This window comes from Gopherus evgoodei, chromosome 11, assembly GCF_007399415.2.
Source record: "Gopherus evgoodei ecotype Sinaloan lineage chromosome 11, rGopEvg1_v1.p, whole genome shotgun sequence".
Classification (NCBI taxonomy): domain Eukaryota; kingdom Metazoa; phylum Chordata; order Testudines; family Testudinidae; genus Gopherus; species Gopherus evgoodei.
Window position 1 is genome coordinate 42,915,925 of NC_044332.1, and position 16,519 is coordinate 42,932,443.

The 16,519-nt window shown below is 40.8% G+C and overlaps 1 protein-coding gene across 2 annotated transcripts in view; it reads right to left on the reverse strand.

Annotated features, from left to right (window-relative positions):
• Positions 1-775: 775 nt before the first annotated feature.
• The window catches only part of CERS6 (ceramide synthase 6), a 208,603-nt gene continuing 192,859 nt past the window's right edge, over positions 776-16,519 (reverse strand). Inside the window, exons 9-11 of one of the 2 annotated variants that reach the window (XM_030580681.1) lie at positions 8,541-8,697; positions 7,579-7,602; positions 776-4,026 (exon numbers count right to left, since the gene is read on the reverse strand). In XM_030580681.1, the coding sequence (XP_030436541.1) occupies positions 3,865-4,026; positions 7,579-7,602; positions 8,541-8,697 (343 nt within the window). In that variant the 3' untranslated portion in view covers positions 776-3,864. The remainder of the gene's footprint in view (positions 4,027-7,578; positions 7,603-8,540; positions 8,698-16,519) is intronic. The other variant, XM_030580683.1, reaches the window with a different exon arrangement.

Below are 16,519 nucleotides of genomic sequence, written 5' to 3' on the forward strand. Positions count from 1 at the left end.
AAAACCAATGGCATCCTGTCTTTCATTGAGAATTACAGGAGGTTGGAATAATGATGTGCAGTTAAGTGAGATGAATAATACAGGCATTTGATTTCTAACTAGAAAATTCTGTGTAGCCTATGTGTAGTATCTAGCCAGAGACACTTATGTTGATTATCAATGGCATTTGGCTGCAGAGCAAATTTTTTTTTGAAATAGTGTTGTGTTCATAGGCACATAGTGACTTTCTGTCACTCCCGATGGACTCAGATTTAACGCAAGAACCACTTGAAAGTACATGAAACTTTTTGTGCACATGGCTGGTTCTCTGAAAAGGGGTTTTGGCATTAGTGACTATGCTGAATGTTCACAAAGATTTGATGCCAGGTTAAAGTACGCACATCTGGATGCATGTAGAGGGAAGCTGTGCCCCATTCTACCACTGTTGGAAACATTAAATGGAATAATCCATAGAAATATCTACAAAATGGCAAACAAGGAAACAGCACGTGTCACTTTTTGGTATTTTAGAACTGAGACAACATAACCTTGGTCAAGACTCAGATGAATCTAAATTCCATCCCTATTTCTTTGATTGATTAGATTTGTAGCATATTCTAGGACTCTCAGCTTTTGATTAAAACCATGTGCTTTCCTTCTTGTATATTGCATGTCAATGCTAAAAAAGAGTAAATGCCACAAGAACTGAATCTTAATTTACTATGTGTCAGGGATCATTAGAAACAGAAGACAAATTCTTACTATTTGTTAATAAAGTCCATATGTTGCTTTTTCATTTTTCTACTTACCTGTTCCAACCTCAGTGTCTCTTAACATACCACAAAAAAGGGAGCACAGAAGTTGAAGTGAGGTAAAAATGATAAATAGCTCATTAGGAGGCAAAGAGCTTGAAAATAATAATATATAGCTGGAACACAAATTCTTGTTTCTATAGGAACTGGATAATGATGCTGTGATATGTACTGATGTACACAACCTTCCAATTCTTCACAATTATACAGAGCTGTGCGAACCATTTACAGGTCAAATCTCTTTACAAGTTTTGTGAAATACATCATTACCCAAAAAATATACAACAGCCATCAAAAGTGTTCCATTCCCATTAAATCGCTCTCAATGCAAGAACATAAGCACAGGTTCATATACAAAATATTTTGAATGTATGCCACTCTCTTCACGGAGTGAAACATTGTTCTTCTGCAAAGGCTTAGTCAGAACTGTTTTGACTCCTGTCAATTGATGTAATGACCCAGAACAATACTGTAAAGCATGTTCAACAAAACTTTTTGGTCCTGTCTCATAAAGATGGGAGAAATTCAATGAATTTCCCTATTTCCTCAAATACTGTGGATTGAATGTCTAGCAATGGTTCAGTGATGGTTAGCAAAGCTCTTGATACATTCTGATCCCCATCCCTATTTTTCCAACTACCCACTTTTAATATCACATCTTCCTCATGCAGATACATCTTAATTAGAGTCCCATTTCATGCTAATAGGACTCGGAATGTCTAGGACAGCCAGAGAGGGTTGCTAATGAAATGAGTGGGATACACCTGACGTAAAGGACAGATTGTGATGACTCTTGCATGACTGTACAGGAGGGGAGGTGGAACCTCTAATTAATCTCTGTCCCAGATACTGATGTGGTGCTGGTATCATATGTACATTGCTATTTTAAAACAAGACTGCATCGTTGGATAAAATGAAAAATTTACCAGCATTCTAGAACTCTGGAATTTCAAGAATTCTCAAACTTTTCTGAGACATTCTACTTCTTACACCTTTATTTGCATAAGGTACATAGTCCAACAAAGGCAGCCATCTACTCCACTGAACAGCAACGTTTAAGCCTTTATTTTTAATGATAGTCTTGGCAGTTGGCCTTTCAGAGATTATAATTTTTAATTCATTATATCCCATTAATATAATCTCTCTCTCTATAATCCCAACATCAGCGTACCATTTCAGATCTCATATGCAGGGTATTTTCTGTACAGACTAGTAGTCATTTGCCTTTCCTTCCATCTCTTACTCTATGCCATTATTCTTGTATTTATTCTCCCTGAAGTGGAAGGGCCATTTTTACTCTTGATGTCTTGCCTTTACAGTCTGCACATTTTTGGCTAGTACAAAGGGCCTTTGTGCATAATGATGATTCCAGAGACTTTCAAGAACCAGCACAAAACACTAACTGGGTAAAGAGATGGGATAAATATCTTTCAAAAGAAATAAATGGTCTTGTAGCTTCTTTCAGTATCATTCATACGGAATAAAGCCACTAATAATAATACTCTGTGGCCTGAGAAATCATCTGTATTTTGATACTTGCATAGTGTGAGGAAACAAAACTATTTTCTGGCTCACATTGCTCCTGCTGAAGATAAGCGCTCTCACCCCTGGTAATGCAACAGATGATTTTCTGGTTTACTCCTTCCTACTTCTTTCTAAATTTCTTTGGTCTATATGTACATTTCTTCTGTGCACACATACGCAACACTGTTGAAAAGCAGGATGCATAGAGACTGTTCCCCAGAAACACTCCTACTGCTGGCACTGCCGTTGATAGTACAGAAGACTAAAGAGGTGCTCTTTGCAATACTTCACCCAAGGATTTTCCACAAACTGATGATCATATCAAAAAAGGAACAATCTATTTCTACTCACACTGACTCCTTTGGGAGCAGTTTGCCCCTACTCATAAATCTCAAGTTGAATAGTAGAGCAAAATTTTACAGCTTTATTTGTAGGTTCAATAAAAAATACTGAAGCACCCTAAAAGTTTGCTATGAATAAACTTCTCTGGGTCTGGTAGTGCAGAACATTCTGCGGTCTCCCCACTTCTGAATGACAAAAAATCTGGAATGATAAGAACAAGATCTCCACTGAATCCTGTCAGTCGAAGCAATGAACGTTCAGCTGCTGTTTTGTCATTGTGCTACTGCTCTCATCCTTTCCAGCTCAAAGGAACAAATCCTCAAATTCAAGAATGAATTCTGGATTTACAACAGCGGACATCAGCAAACCTCTCTCTTCTGACACTGGATCATCTCTTGGCATGAAATTTGTGCAAGAAACTGAAGTCTGTAGAGTTAAATCTTGCAAAGCAGAACTAAACTTCAAGTACGAGTTTATCATTGCTGTTGACAGAAAGGTATCTTGTGTATTTGAACAAGTAATCAAGTCTATTCTAATGCAATTAACCACCAATTAGGTTGAAAACAATGCTAAAGTAATACCCTACAATAACTACAGATTTGTCTGAACTGATAATTGACCACATTAGACACTATTTAAAATATTAAACCATCATTTAAAACTTTACATTGGGGAAATGGCCACTGTGATTTCAGAGATGATTTCAAAACTAGCAGTTTAAAACACAAAGATAGCAAAACTCTCTGGAGCGGAGCTAGAATCTGTAAAGCCATGTTATAGCTTACTGTAAGTGACAAATCAAGCAGACTACTACTTATAGAAGACTGGGCAACAGGAATGGACCGAAGAGATCTTAGCGTGTCGGTCTCCACTACTGAGAATCTAAAGAGCAAAAGAGTAAGGACATTCCCTTTTGTCCATAAGTCCCCAAACATATTCAAAATAAATAATATTCTAAGACAGTACAAATAAAAATACTGCTCCCATTGAGTCAATTACATACAGGTATAGCATGCCTACATATACAGAATGGTGTGTCTCTTTGTTCACAAACAGGAAATATGGCAGTGCACTATCAGTATGATTTGATACTTCTAATTTTTTTTTCTGATGCTGAGATATATGAAGAAACTGCATTCACAACTTATTATTTACTTCTAGTAGTAAAGAGTTCACTGTGTTCATGTTTCATGAGTTAGCTCAAGGATTAATGGTCCTCTGAACAAGTGCTACCAGTAAGATATCCATTTGTCCCGTTAGCACCACTGGTCCCATTTGTGGTGGTAGTGTTGTGTGGATTATTTGAACGAGGTACTGAATCATCCTCATCCGAACTGGATTCAACATCACTTCGGTCATCCTTTGCTACCTGAAGAACGTGTGAGAAGGAGCATGTTATAGGCTATTGCATGACAACGTGATGAAGCATGCACTAGTTCACGCCAGAATCAGAGAAATTAGAGCCTGAAGAGACTCTTCAATCTGAACTTTAAAAGGGGCCTCACCCCTGACATGCTTTGGTGCAATTACCTTCCTAGGCACACTTCAAGCATTGATTGCTGTACAAAAGTCATTGGGGTTCCTCTTCTCCTCGATTGCATTCCTCAAATGTATGACCTTGGTCATATAGTGTAAGGTGTAATGCAGCAAAGCCAGAAAGAGGCAGAGAGTAAAGAATGCTAGAGTTCCCTCACTGCCCTGTTTCAGGGCACGCATGCATTTACCATGGTGGTGAGGAATGTAGTGCCAGCATGGACAGCAAGAAATGAGAGAGGAAATCAGTGAAGGTGCATTAGGCATAAGGCACTAATGGGAAGAGGCCTGCAGGCCAACAGTGATGTGCAACTTTAAAGTTTTTCCTTCCATGTCTGATTCTATTAATATCCATATTATTATATTGCATGTATTAAGAATCCATCCATGCTGTAACACTAGATTAGAAACACAGGCACTAGCTTTCTTCAGTGTAATAAATTTGTGTGAATCGGTGGTGAAGGCAAAAAACAGCTGATGAAGTGATTTCTCTGAAATGTTTAAAGTGCTCTTGGGTAAGAAATTTAACTCTACTTGTTTCAGTTTTTACAGGGATCCTTCTACATTCCTGAAGAAGACCAGAGTATCTCCCCCTCAGTTCCCTCTTAATAGCCCAACTACTTTGAAGACTCCAGCAGCAACCACCATCCTCACAATTAAGGCTGACTGACATGACTCCTTTCAGACCACATTTGTCAATTGGCCAACAGAGAATAGAGCACAAGGCACACTTGGGAGTTCCAAAGTATCTGCTACTAAGTACAGTCCCTAATGCCAGTATCTTATAATGCTGCAGATATGAAGCCCTTGAAATCAGACTTCTGCTCAAATCAGAATTTTGATTTTATACTTCTCAATTAAATATTACTATGGACTCTTCCACATAATGGGACTTTTATGTTAAAGCTCTTGAAATAAAATGATGCACTCTGAATTATACTTTAGTCAAACACAAGTTATGCACTCAATACTGAGGTTAGTGGGTGAAATTTAATAGCCCGTGTTATACAGAGACAAGGTTGGTGAGGTAATATCTTTTACTGGACCAACTTCTACTGGTGAGAGCGAGAAGCTTTCGACCCACAAAGAGCTCTTCCTCAGGTCTGGGAAAGGTACTCCAAGCATCACAGCAAGGTGGAACAGATTGTTTAACATCAGTAATTAGCACATATTATAAAGGGCCATTCAAGGTAGAGTGGCCTGTTAACAGGTTACACAGGTCAGACTAGATAATCTAATGGTCCTTTCTGGCCTTTAATTCTATGAATGTATGAAAATTTAGGGCTAGATCCTCAGCTGGTGTAAAACCAGAGTAACTATAGTGAAGCCCAGTAATCTAAAACACTATTCTAAACTGTGCTCCCAATTGTTAATTATGTGATCAGATATTATATATTCAAAAAATGCAATATGTATAATAAGCAGGGGTTTTGTTTTATAACTTTAGATACAGGTGTAGCACCTTGTTGTACTGTGTACTACTCAGCATATGGCAAATAAACAGAATCCAGGTGGTCATTTATATGACAACTACACAGCACATCATTTTTATAAAACAAACTGCAGGGGACTGGACTAGATGACCTCTCGAGGTCCCTTCCAGTTCTGACTCTATGATTCTACAGATTGGGTATAACACAGTAAAGAATGAAGATAAGATGGCATATGTTGACTACCTAAATTAGCTGGTAAACTACAGTCATAGTTAATTACCTCATTAGCTCAAATGCACCTGATGAAGATTACTGCTGGTTGCAAATAAATTGAATATTATATGGCTGCTGACTAAATTATTAACATACAGACCTGACTGAAAAAGAGAGCTTGTTGTACAAGTAATTATGACACAGATATGCTCAGACAAGTATTTTACCCCAAACCATCTTCTCAATATTTCACCACTATAACTACAGTAACTATAGTTGTGTCTTATGTTTTTCTTTTACCTGTAGCCTGATGTTTCCCAATCCTTTTACGTGCCTGTATTTTGAATCTTTATTTCATGCTCGCGTACATAAACTTTAATTTGGTTTTACTATAGATACATCTCAGTGCCTCGTGCTAAGAAGAGTGTTGAACTGAGGTGAAACTGCTGAAGTGGGGGTGAACTGAATGGAGGCAGTGGATCGGTGTGATTGAGGGTGTCCAGAAGATAGGAAATGATACTCCAGAGTAACAGAGTGGGGTGTGTAAATTGCTAGCTTGTAGAGGGAAAGAGAAGCGCTTGTATAGCTGGGAACAGCTTGTGCTGCCAGCAGCTAGCTGGTGGCTGGAAAGAGTTTCTCCTTGTGGGCAGGAACAAGACTCCCTCCCGCTGTAAGCAGGTGGTAGTGATTCACCCCAGACACCTCGGGTAACCCCAGTAAGTGTCCCAGTAGTCCAACTCAATAAAAAAAAATACTAGACCATTATAACAATGACCCAATTTGCAAGAATGAGGAAAAAAGGCTATGATACCACACTGTATATTTTATTGTATTGTATTATCTGAGAAACAGAACAGTATGTGATCATGTAAATTAACACTGCATTGTTGAGGACAGAGTTAAGGTTGCAGGTGGATCCTTAACCTTAAAAACAATTAGGAGTCCGGTGGCCCCTTAAAGACTAACAGATTTATTTGGGCATAAGGTTTCATGAATAAAAAACCCACTTCTTCAAAATTACAGATGCATCTGTAAGTTTCACTCCATGCATCTGAAGAAGTGGGTTTTTTACCCACGAAAGTTTATGCCCAAATAAATCTGTTAGTCTTCAAGGTGCCACCCGACTCCTTGTTGTTTTTGTGGATACAGATCAATATGGCTACTCCTGATACTTGGCATCCTTAACCTTGTCATTTCCTTATTTCTCAATGCTTAACTCTGCAGCCTTAACAATGTCTTAACAGTTTTCTTTGATGGAATTAATTTAAATTTTAATTCAATACTTTAGGTAGCTGTCATACACTGAAATACACAACCTGAATGGTGCCAGAGCAGAGGGTTAGATTATTCTACAGTCTATTATGTTTATTTGTATTACAGTAGCTAAACACATTCACCAGGACTGGAGTCCTGTGGGGTTAGGCACTGCCAGTGCTTAATTTGTAATGAAAGAGGTGCCGGGGCTCAAGCAATTAAATGCTGGGGCTCACACAATTTTTTTACTTTCATAATGGGTGTGACAAGCCTAGAGGTGCCGGGGCTCAGCCCTGGCAAGCCTTGGCACACATTAAGCACTGGACACTGCACAAACACAAAGTTAAAAACAGTCCCTGCCTCTAAACACAGCCTTAGCAAGAAGCAGGTGCAACATTCAGAAGAAACAGGGAGGAAGGACATAGGGAATAGCAAAACATAGATTTGTATGCATGTGTCTTTCGCACAGCAGAATCAGAAAAACTTACATGCAAAGGGTTCCACTTTCCAGCCTTCCAGGACAGCACAAGGAAAAGGATAAACAAGTAGAGTAAGAAAGTCACAGTAATGCTGGTGTGAAATCAGGATCACTGAGGCTTAGAATTGCTAAAGCAGAGGTGTCCTAACTGTGGCCCTCAAACAAAATCACAGACCACAGCAGTACACATCTTTAATACAGAGGGGGCAGCTGATATCAGGTGGGCTCAATCCAAAAAGGAGCTGAGCACTTTGGCCGCAATCTTGCAAAGCAGTTAAGCATATGAACAGTCTCATTCACTTCAGTGGGACTACTCTGGAGTAGTTTGGACATACTGTATGCTTTGACTCGGAGACGCTGGGAATCACACCCCTGTTTTTAAATTGAAGTGGCAACAATGTGTTAATTTCGTACAAAGTGGTATGGCCCTTTGGCTCCTGGAAATACGGCCCTTTGTTCAGCCAAAAGGCCCCTGAAGCTTAAGACTGTAAAGAGTTCAGACCCACATCTCTGCCAATTACCAAAGAGGCAGCATGACACGTTTCAGTTTATTTTATTATTCTTCTCAATTGGGAGGCAGATAATTTTCACCAAATATTCTAAGAAAGGAAGTAAAACAGAACTAGCAGAATGCAAACAAGTTCTTTTTACACAACTCCTATATGTGTAGTGGAATTTGACACACCTATTTTTAAAAAAGGAAATATTAACAACAACATAATCCTAGTCTTAAAAATGCATGCATTTGGAGTTCACATATCTAGTACATTTGTTATCAAGGAACAAAGCTAGTAAGCTTTCCATTAAAGGAAGGAAAAGCATATCACAATATAGCATCTGTCCTCAAGTCTGTGTTTTGGGTCAGATAAAGAACAAATCACTGGACAATTACTAAGTGCTATTTACTAATTTAAAAAATTTTACAAACAACATGTTACTGCGAAACATCAGACAGTGTTTGTGTCATCTTACCTTGCCTCTGGAGATAGCTTTATACGCTGCTTTTATGATTAGATAAGACCAAAAACAGTGCAGGACTTGAAGTACTATGAGCAATATGTTAAAGAACCACATGGCAGGAAAATTGCCCAGAGCTTCATACAGTTCAAACAGCATTGTGTTTAATATCCTGAAAGAGAGAGGGAGACAAAAATACTTACATTTTCTTCGAGTCAACAGTAATCTAAAAAGGAGCCCTTTTTCTAATTAAGATGACAAATATTTGATTAGATGATATCCACACATATATTCAATTCTCAGATTTATAATGAGAGAGTGAATAGCACTGGAAGAGGAGTGATCAAGTGTCATCTGTGGCTCTGTGTCTCCAGAGGTAAATGACTGCATAACGTCACCTTCACTATTGAACTTCAACCAGCAAACACCCCATATACAAAGCAAAAGTTCTACACCTCCCTGCCTTCCTTTCCAGAGCTGGTGAGTAACCAGACATGGGTTCTCTCTAATACCTCTTTATCCTGGACAACCCCATTCTTCAGATTATTCTCCTCCTCATGCAGAGTATACACTTTCCATGATGTCCATCATAGGCTAACAATGAAACACTTAAGAAAGAGGGACACCTCTCACTTCCAGGTAACCTAATTCTTCTGAGAAGGAGGGACCTTAAAATCAGATTGTACTTGAGTACAACATAATGCCACCCACACTCCACCCATTTTACCGCTATAATGAGTTTCCCCCATCTCTGAAAGGAATTTGTCTGATTAGGATTAAAAACATTTATTAAAAATAGTAACCAATACTTGCTATCAGACACCTCTTATAACAAAGAACATGAAACCATATGGCAGTGAATACATTATTGGAGCATTTGTCAATACTATTTACAGCTCTGTTAATATTTTTACTGTAAATTCCCAGTCTTGACATGAGCAAAGCCTCCAGTGATGGTTTGTTGATTTGAACCTGTACTATGAGACAATTCAAGTAACAAGAGACTTCAGCAACTGTGGTATATAAGGCAATAGCATGCCAATGATAAGACCCAGAGTGTAATAGGAATTAACTCATTCATCACTTGAAAACTAAAATAGTGCTTCATACAATCTGGGTCATAGTGAAGAGTGAGGCAACAACCAAAACTAACAGAAGCTTGGGCAATAACAGGATGTAGGTAGAAGAAACAGCAGTACTTATGGCAACATACGGCTATCTAGGAATGCTTGATACTTTTGGGAGTCAATTAAAAAACAAAGAAGATAGAGGGTTTCTTACATACCTTCTACTCTATACCCCTCTTGCTGATATCTGAAGTACTGGAAAGTTCATTGCATTTAATATTTTAAAATGTTAATTATCACTACACAGCCAGCAGATGGCACATTTAATCAAGCTAACAAATGTACAGCTTTCAATCTGCTCTTATTATGCTGTGTTTAGAACAAAGAAATCTAGCTAATGTCCTATAGGGCTTTAGAATAGTTCAGATCTCATTCTCTAGGATTGAACCACCAGACTGTGTTTTAACTTTGACATATCTTGTACACTTCAAGAATTCTTTTTACCTAATGACTGACTTGGTCACTATTTTCTCCAAAAACCCTTGTGTATAACTCCATCACTATTAATGGGAAATATCCAAATGCAACAAGTATACCCTCTAGTATTTATGATTTAATTAGAATAAAACTGTTTTGGTTAAAATTAGTAGATGATTTCTAATAAACTAGCTTAAGCAGATTAGTTTTAAAGCTGTAGAGCATCAAAATGCAGTTTTGATTCTATTTAACATTGGTCCTTTTTTATTCCTGGTCCCTTATGCTAAATTGTATCTGCTTCATAAATCTTACAATGCTTTTTGTGAGAGAGGGAAGTTTCACTGCTTCATTATACAGTCTTTTACAACTCTTTCTGTTTATGGCATAAACATTAGAAAATGAAAGAGTTTAGAGTTAAGACTAGATATTTGACACATGATTGCTGTTACTAGCTAAGATTTATAGTCCCAGCTTTGTGCAATTTGTTCTGTCAACGGTAGTGCTAAATGGCACAGTAATGTCCCACTTCATAATCCAAGGTGACACTCTCCATGCATATCAAAACATAGCTTTAGTCAGCTTTGTTTATTGCATTGGCAGTTATTTCAGTTCTAATTACAATATCTAACTCAACTTTTAAAATAAGCAGCTCTTGCATGTAAAGTTACTCTCATTACATTGAATCTCCTTTTGATGTCTAACCCCCTCCCCATTCCAGACCTGTAAGGAGTAAATTATGCTGCACCAGGGATAAATATGGCCCATTCTAACAAGTCTGAAATCTTAGGAAGACAGAGAGGCCATGTGGAGCATGTCTGAGGCCTAAAGCAGTATCGCCGCACAAACATTACCTGCTGGATATCAGAGATGGGAAATAAGCATCCGTCAGAAGATCAGAACCCTCTCAGGTCTGCTCATGTTTGACAGATTGAGGAACAAACTAGAACTTTCCAGTAAGTGTCTGATATGGTTTGCACAAAGATTATTGCACTGACTACTCAAAATGCAGTTCAGGGATGGTGCCATGACACAATTTGGTTGGCATGGGAGGGACAGCTGGGCCTTTAAAGATAATCGTTATGCAATTCAAGTACATAATGAAAAACAGAAATAGAATCTGAACATAGAAGACAACAGAAGTATCAGACAGGTACAAAATTGGTTTATGCCCCAAAGAAAGAATATCCCATTTTGGAAGATGGTGTAAATAGGGATCAGCTGGTTAGGTAGGAGTGACTATGAAGGGAACTGGTTCTATATTTAGATTTTCAGGGCAGGAGACAGGTGAGAACTCCCTAAACCTCTCTTCCAACTTCCATGCTTATAAAGACTCATTTGACACATATTAACTATATACACAAAATAAACACTAACTAAAACAGAGAGCCTGTGGTGGGTAAAATTTATAAAAGGGCCCAAGGGCCAGATTTTTTGAGGTATTTAAGTGCCTAAAACTGCAGCTAGGCACCTAGTGCAATTTTTAAATGCACCTAGGTGCTTAACTCTCACATTTTCACAAGTGTCCATTGATTGTGGAAGCCATCATTTTTTGTCTGCCTTACATGACACCTTGAGCTTGATTTCCAGAGGTGATCTGGTTAGAGCTGCTGGTGCTCCGCACTTGTGAAAATTAGGCCCAAGATGTCTCAAGCTGGTCACATAAAAATAGGCACAACAAAATCAGAGACCACTTCTGAAAATTTGGCCCTAGACAACTTGCTCCGGCTTCTCAGCCAAAGGAGGCAGAACTGAAATGAATATTAAAGTGAGTAGCACTAGCTTCTATGGTGTTTCTCATCATATAATATACCGTGTTTCTAGGGGAGACTGCTGCACTGAAGGGCTGCTCCTCAGGTCTACTCTCTTTCTGGCCAGTCATTTCTCCCCAAATTCACTTAGCGAAAGAAAGGCACATGTTGCCAAAATGGGGCAGCCAGCAGTTACACTGAGATAGGAGAGAGCAAAACATGGAGCCAGCATGCCCCTGTGTGCGGCATGTCTGCCATTTCAGTATAGTTGTCCTGCTTTTGCTTTAACACTTCACGGGAGTGAGACATCCTGCAATACCACACCCATCTCATAGCATATCGATAGCCAGGTATAAAAGCAAATGTAATTGTAACTTAAACCTTACTTATTACAAGCCCATTCAATGATTATGTCAGTTATATTTCAGCAACGATTGTTTTCTTCTTTCCTGGATTTTTCACTTTAAAAACATTTCTATTTATTCCTCCACTTCCAAACAAAGAGAGCTGGAGAGTTTCCTTGCTCCAATGTCTGAGGCTAGTCAATCTGAGCAGAGAACTGGAAGTTGGGACTCTTGGGTTCTATGTTTGGCTATTCAAGTAACTTGCTGTGTGATCTTAGGACACTCAGCGAAGTTCCCTGTAAGCTGTGCGGCCACACACAGCCTATTTAGCGCCGCGCAGGTGCTCACCAAACCTGCCCAGCTGGGATCTGCGGCAGCCGGAGGAGGGGCACCCCTCCTCCGGCCCCAACTCAACTCCGGACCTGCTGCGGCCGGGGGAAGGTTGGCACTCCCCGGTCCCCAACCCAGCCCTGGATGTACCATGGCCAGGGCAGGGGCGCCTCTCCGCCGGTCCCAGCCCTTGAGCTGGAATGGCAGGGAAAGGCACCTCTCCTGCCCAGCCCAGGTGCTGCATGGGGAGAGAGAGCTGAGAGGGAGTCCTTTCTCCCCGCCATAGCCCCAGAGCACCCTCCTGCACCCCAACTCTCTGCCCCAGCCCTGAGCCTCTCATCCCTGGCCCCACCCCAGAGCCTTCACCCCCCTACACACCCCAACTCTCTGCCCCTCATCCCCGGCCCTGACCCAGAGCCTACATCCCAACCCTCTGCCCCATCCATGAGCCCCCCATCCTCTGCCCCACCCCAGAGCCTGCACCCCCAACCATAGCCCTCACATCTCTGTACTCCAACCCTCTGCCCCACACCTGAGCCCCTCCCATACTCCAAATCCCTCAGCCCCACCCCCATCACATGAATTTTATTATGTGCATCAATATGAAGGTGATGTGTCACACATCAGCTCCATACTGATGCACATAACAAAATTCATTCCACACATGAGTGGGAAAAATTAGAGGGAACACTGACACTCAGTATTCCTTTGCCTCAGTTTGTTCATTAAAATTGGTATAATATGACTTTTACCTGCCTCACAGGGCTGTTGTGAGGCTTCAGTCATTCGTTACTAAAGCATTTGGAAGAAAGGAAGAACAGTAAGGTGGAAAAAAATGTTATGGGAGGGAAAAATACTCCTCAGCCCTGTCCAATCTAGACGCACAATTAAGGCAGTGGTCTCTCTCTTTACCAGCTGGAAGGATGTTGAGAGAGAGATTCTCAACCTTTTCTAATCTCTATAGCTTCCATGGAGCATTCAAAAGTAGTTAGTCAATAGTGTAATGATTCAACGCACTTTAGCATTATTGACAACAATCCCTGCTCCCAACACACGCACAATATATGCAATACATGGCACTCCAGAACAGCATGTTTGCATTAGTTATTTGTGTCAGAGAGATATCTGCATAACTCCAGCTCCCCACTATTCCAATTCAGTTAAAATATGAGGCACAGCACTATTGCTACCTCTATCCCCTGTTGTGCACACTAGAACGCACCGAACACCGGACAGAATTACTGCTATTAAACACTCTTCTCTTGGCCAGCAGACTCTGTTCTACACTTTCAAAAATAAAATATTACATCTGTTAAACTTAATTATCCAGCTGTGCTCTGAGTCTGAAATTGCTTTCCTGAGTCAGAAGCTTGAAGGGGTGTGAAATTTTCAGCTGGACCATCTTAGGAAGGTGGGGAAAGAATGAGATGTGTGTGTGTGTGTGTGAGGGGACAAGAGATGGTAAGTCCCCATCAGCTGAGAATGATTACGACCTCTCTTCCAGGTAAAAAAACAGTTTCTGCAGGGGATCACCCTGTCTTTTTACCATGATTAGAGTTGAATGTGAGCTATATCTCAGCTCTCACAATTTCAACTGGGTTCTCTAGCTATTGGTAATGATCCAGACCTCAGTTATATGATAACTTTGCACATGTGTTAGAACTTCTGCCCAGACTCAGTTAAGATGAGTTGCCAAACTTCTCCTGAAGGCAGTAGGAAATGAAGGGCTCCTCCCCAGGACAAAATTCCACTAACGTCTGCAACTTTCACCATACCAAATGATGTTGGTGATGCTACCAGAGTAGCCACTTAATCTGTCTAGCTGAGAGGAGATCTGTGCAGATAATACATTAAAAAACATGCTTTACAATTATTCAAGACCCTTTTCAAATCAATCCACTCTGCCAGGCTCCTCCCTGTTTGGGCTATGTATGTATCGGTAGCCGAGCTGTATCATCAGCCATGTAGGTGAACAGTTACAGTTTTCCTTTCTCTTCCTTCATCACTGCTGTCCTTTCCCAACCCTCCTGTGTGTATTAGTTCAGAATTGTACCAGTGACAAAGTAGGGGACAAAGCGCTCCCACAAAAGTGCAGGTAACGCCGACTCTGTGCCCACATCCAGACTAACCCGCGGCATCGGCGAGTTAAAATCGATTGCTCGGGGATCGATATATCGAGTCTAGTCTGGACGCGATGTATCGATCCCCGAGCACGCTTACATCGATTCCGGAACTCCATCAACCGGAACGGAGTTCCGGAATCGACACGGAGAGCCGCGGACATCGATGCTGCGCCGTCCAGACGGGTGAGTACCTCGATTTTAGAAATTCGACTTCAGCTACGTTATTCCCGTAGCTGAAGTTGCGTATCTAAAATCGATTTTAATACCTAGTCTTGGACGTGGCCTGTGAATGAACTAGAGCCATGAAGTCCAGGGGCCCTAGATCAGTGATAAGCCTAGAGCACAGAGATCTGCTCATCCTCTTCTAGAGCAGAGAGGGCAGTTATGAAGTGAATATATTGCTGCTTTATCAATAGCATTAGAAATATACACACGCAGCCAAATTCTGCTCTCATTTACACAGGTGTAAATCCAACAGACCCTACTAAAGTTAATAGAGTGTGTAATGGTTCTCACTCAGGGTCTGGCTGGCGAGCGTGGCCTAGTGGTCATGACCACAACTGCTGACTGCCAACGGGGTTGTGGGGAGGGGAGCCTGGGCCCTCCCACTCCAATGGGTTCTGACCAAGGGCCTTTTGGGCTACCAGTGGTCTGGCAAACAAGGCTGCTTAAGGCTGTCTTCCCTGGGACATTTCCTCCCTCTCCCCTCCCCAAGTCAGCTTAGTCCAAGGCTTTCCACTTTTGGGGAAGTCCAAACCAAAAAAATAAGAGTGAGTTACCAATGTCCAGGGTCCACAGATGAGGGAGAGGGGGATACTTCCCTCTCTGATTGTCTCTGGGGTGGGTCCTCCCTTCCCTCAGGGAGGGCCCTCTTGAGCAGCTGTGTCAGAGCCTTTAGGCTGCCCTCTACTCCGTGCTGCTGGAGCTGTGGGCTGCAGGTCTGCTCATCTCCACCTCTGCCACCCAAATGATCTAATTCCTTGTCTTAATTATTCCAGCAGTGCATTTGCTGCAGGTGTAGTGGGGCAGAGCTGGCTGAGCCCAAAATAATTCCTTAACCCCTTAGTTCCCAGTGTGGGGTTTGTACACCCCATCACAGAGCGTCTCCAGATTTACATCCTGATAATTAAGAGTAGAACTTGACCCATAGCTTCTTTTGATTTTGAGTCACTTGTCAGATGGAGAGAGAAATCAAAATGAGCAATGGACTAACATATACCTGTATTTGAAAGCAAGTGGTCATTCATGAATGACAACAGAATTTGCCTCGGGATCTTAAAGAAGCCACATTCCCGAACAATCAAGTGAATTCTGAGTTGCTCAATGTGCTTCAGTGCTGTCGCATAACAACCAGGGATTTTGACTCTGTAAAGTACAGACTCCTTTGTTGTGCAAGAACAAATCAGACAGATCAAGGAAGTAGCACTGGCCCCCAGGTGGGGTGTCCAATAGGCGTCTTTAGGGACAACTGTGACCTACAATGTCTTGCCATGGGATTTAAGTGTAAGTACAGGATGAGACCAACGATGATCAAAAGCTGAATTTTTTTTTGTTAACCTATTGAGGAAGATAAAAGTACAAACAAATATGCTGCACATTTATTTTTGATAAATTAACCACTAATTAACAGCAGCCCCGGGCTCCTGGCAAGATGCCAATACAGTCTGACTGTCACAGAGTTGGGCACGCCTGTTTTAATACTAATCAGCAACAAAACATCTTTGCAGAAATCACAGAATTGCCACTGAGACAAGGTTATTTTAAGCCCCATATAGATCAGTAGGGCTTTCAGTTATTTAACTAATATAATGCAACAGACAGGAAATTATTCATGTTTGATGTAGTGTAAAAGGAGTCATTCTGATCAAGCTGTCTATTGTGCTGAGTTCAATTGTGCTTATCTGT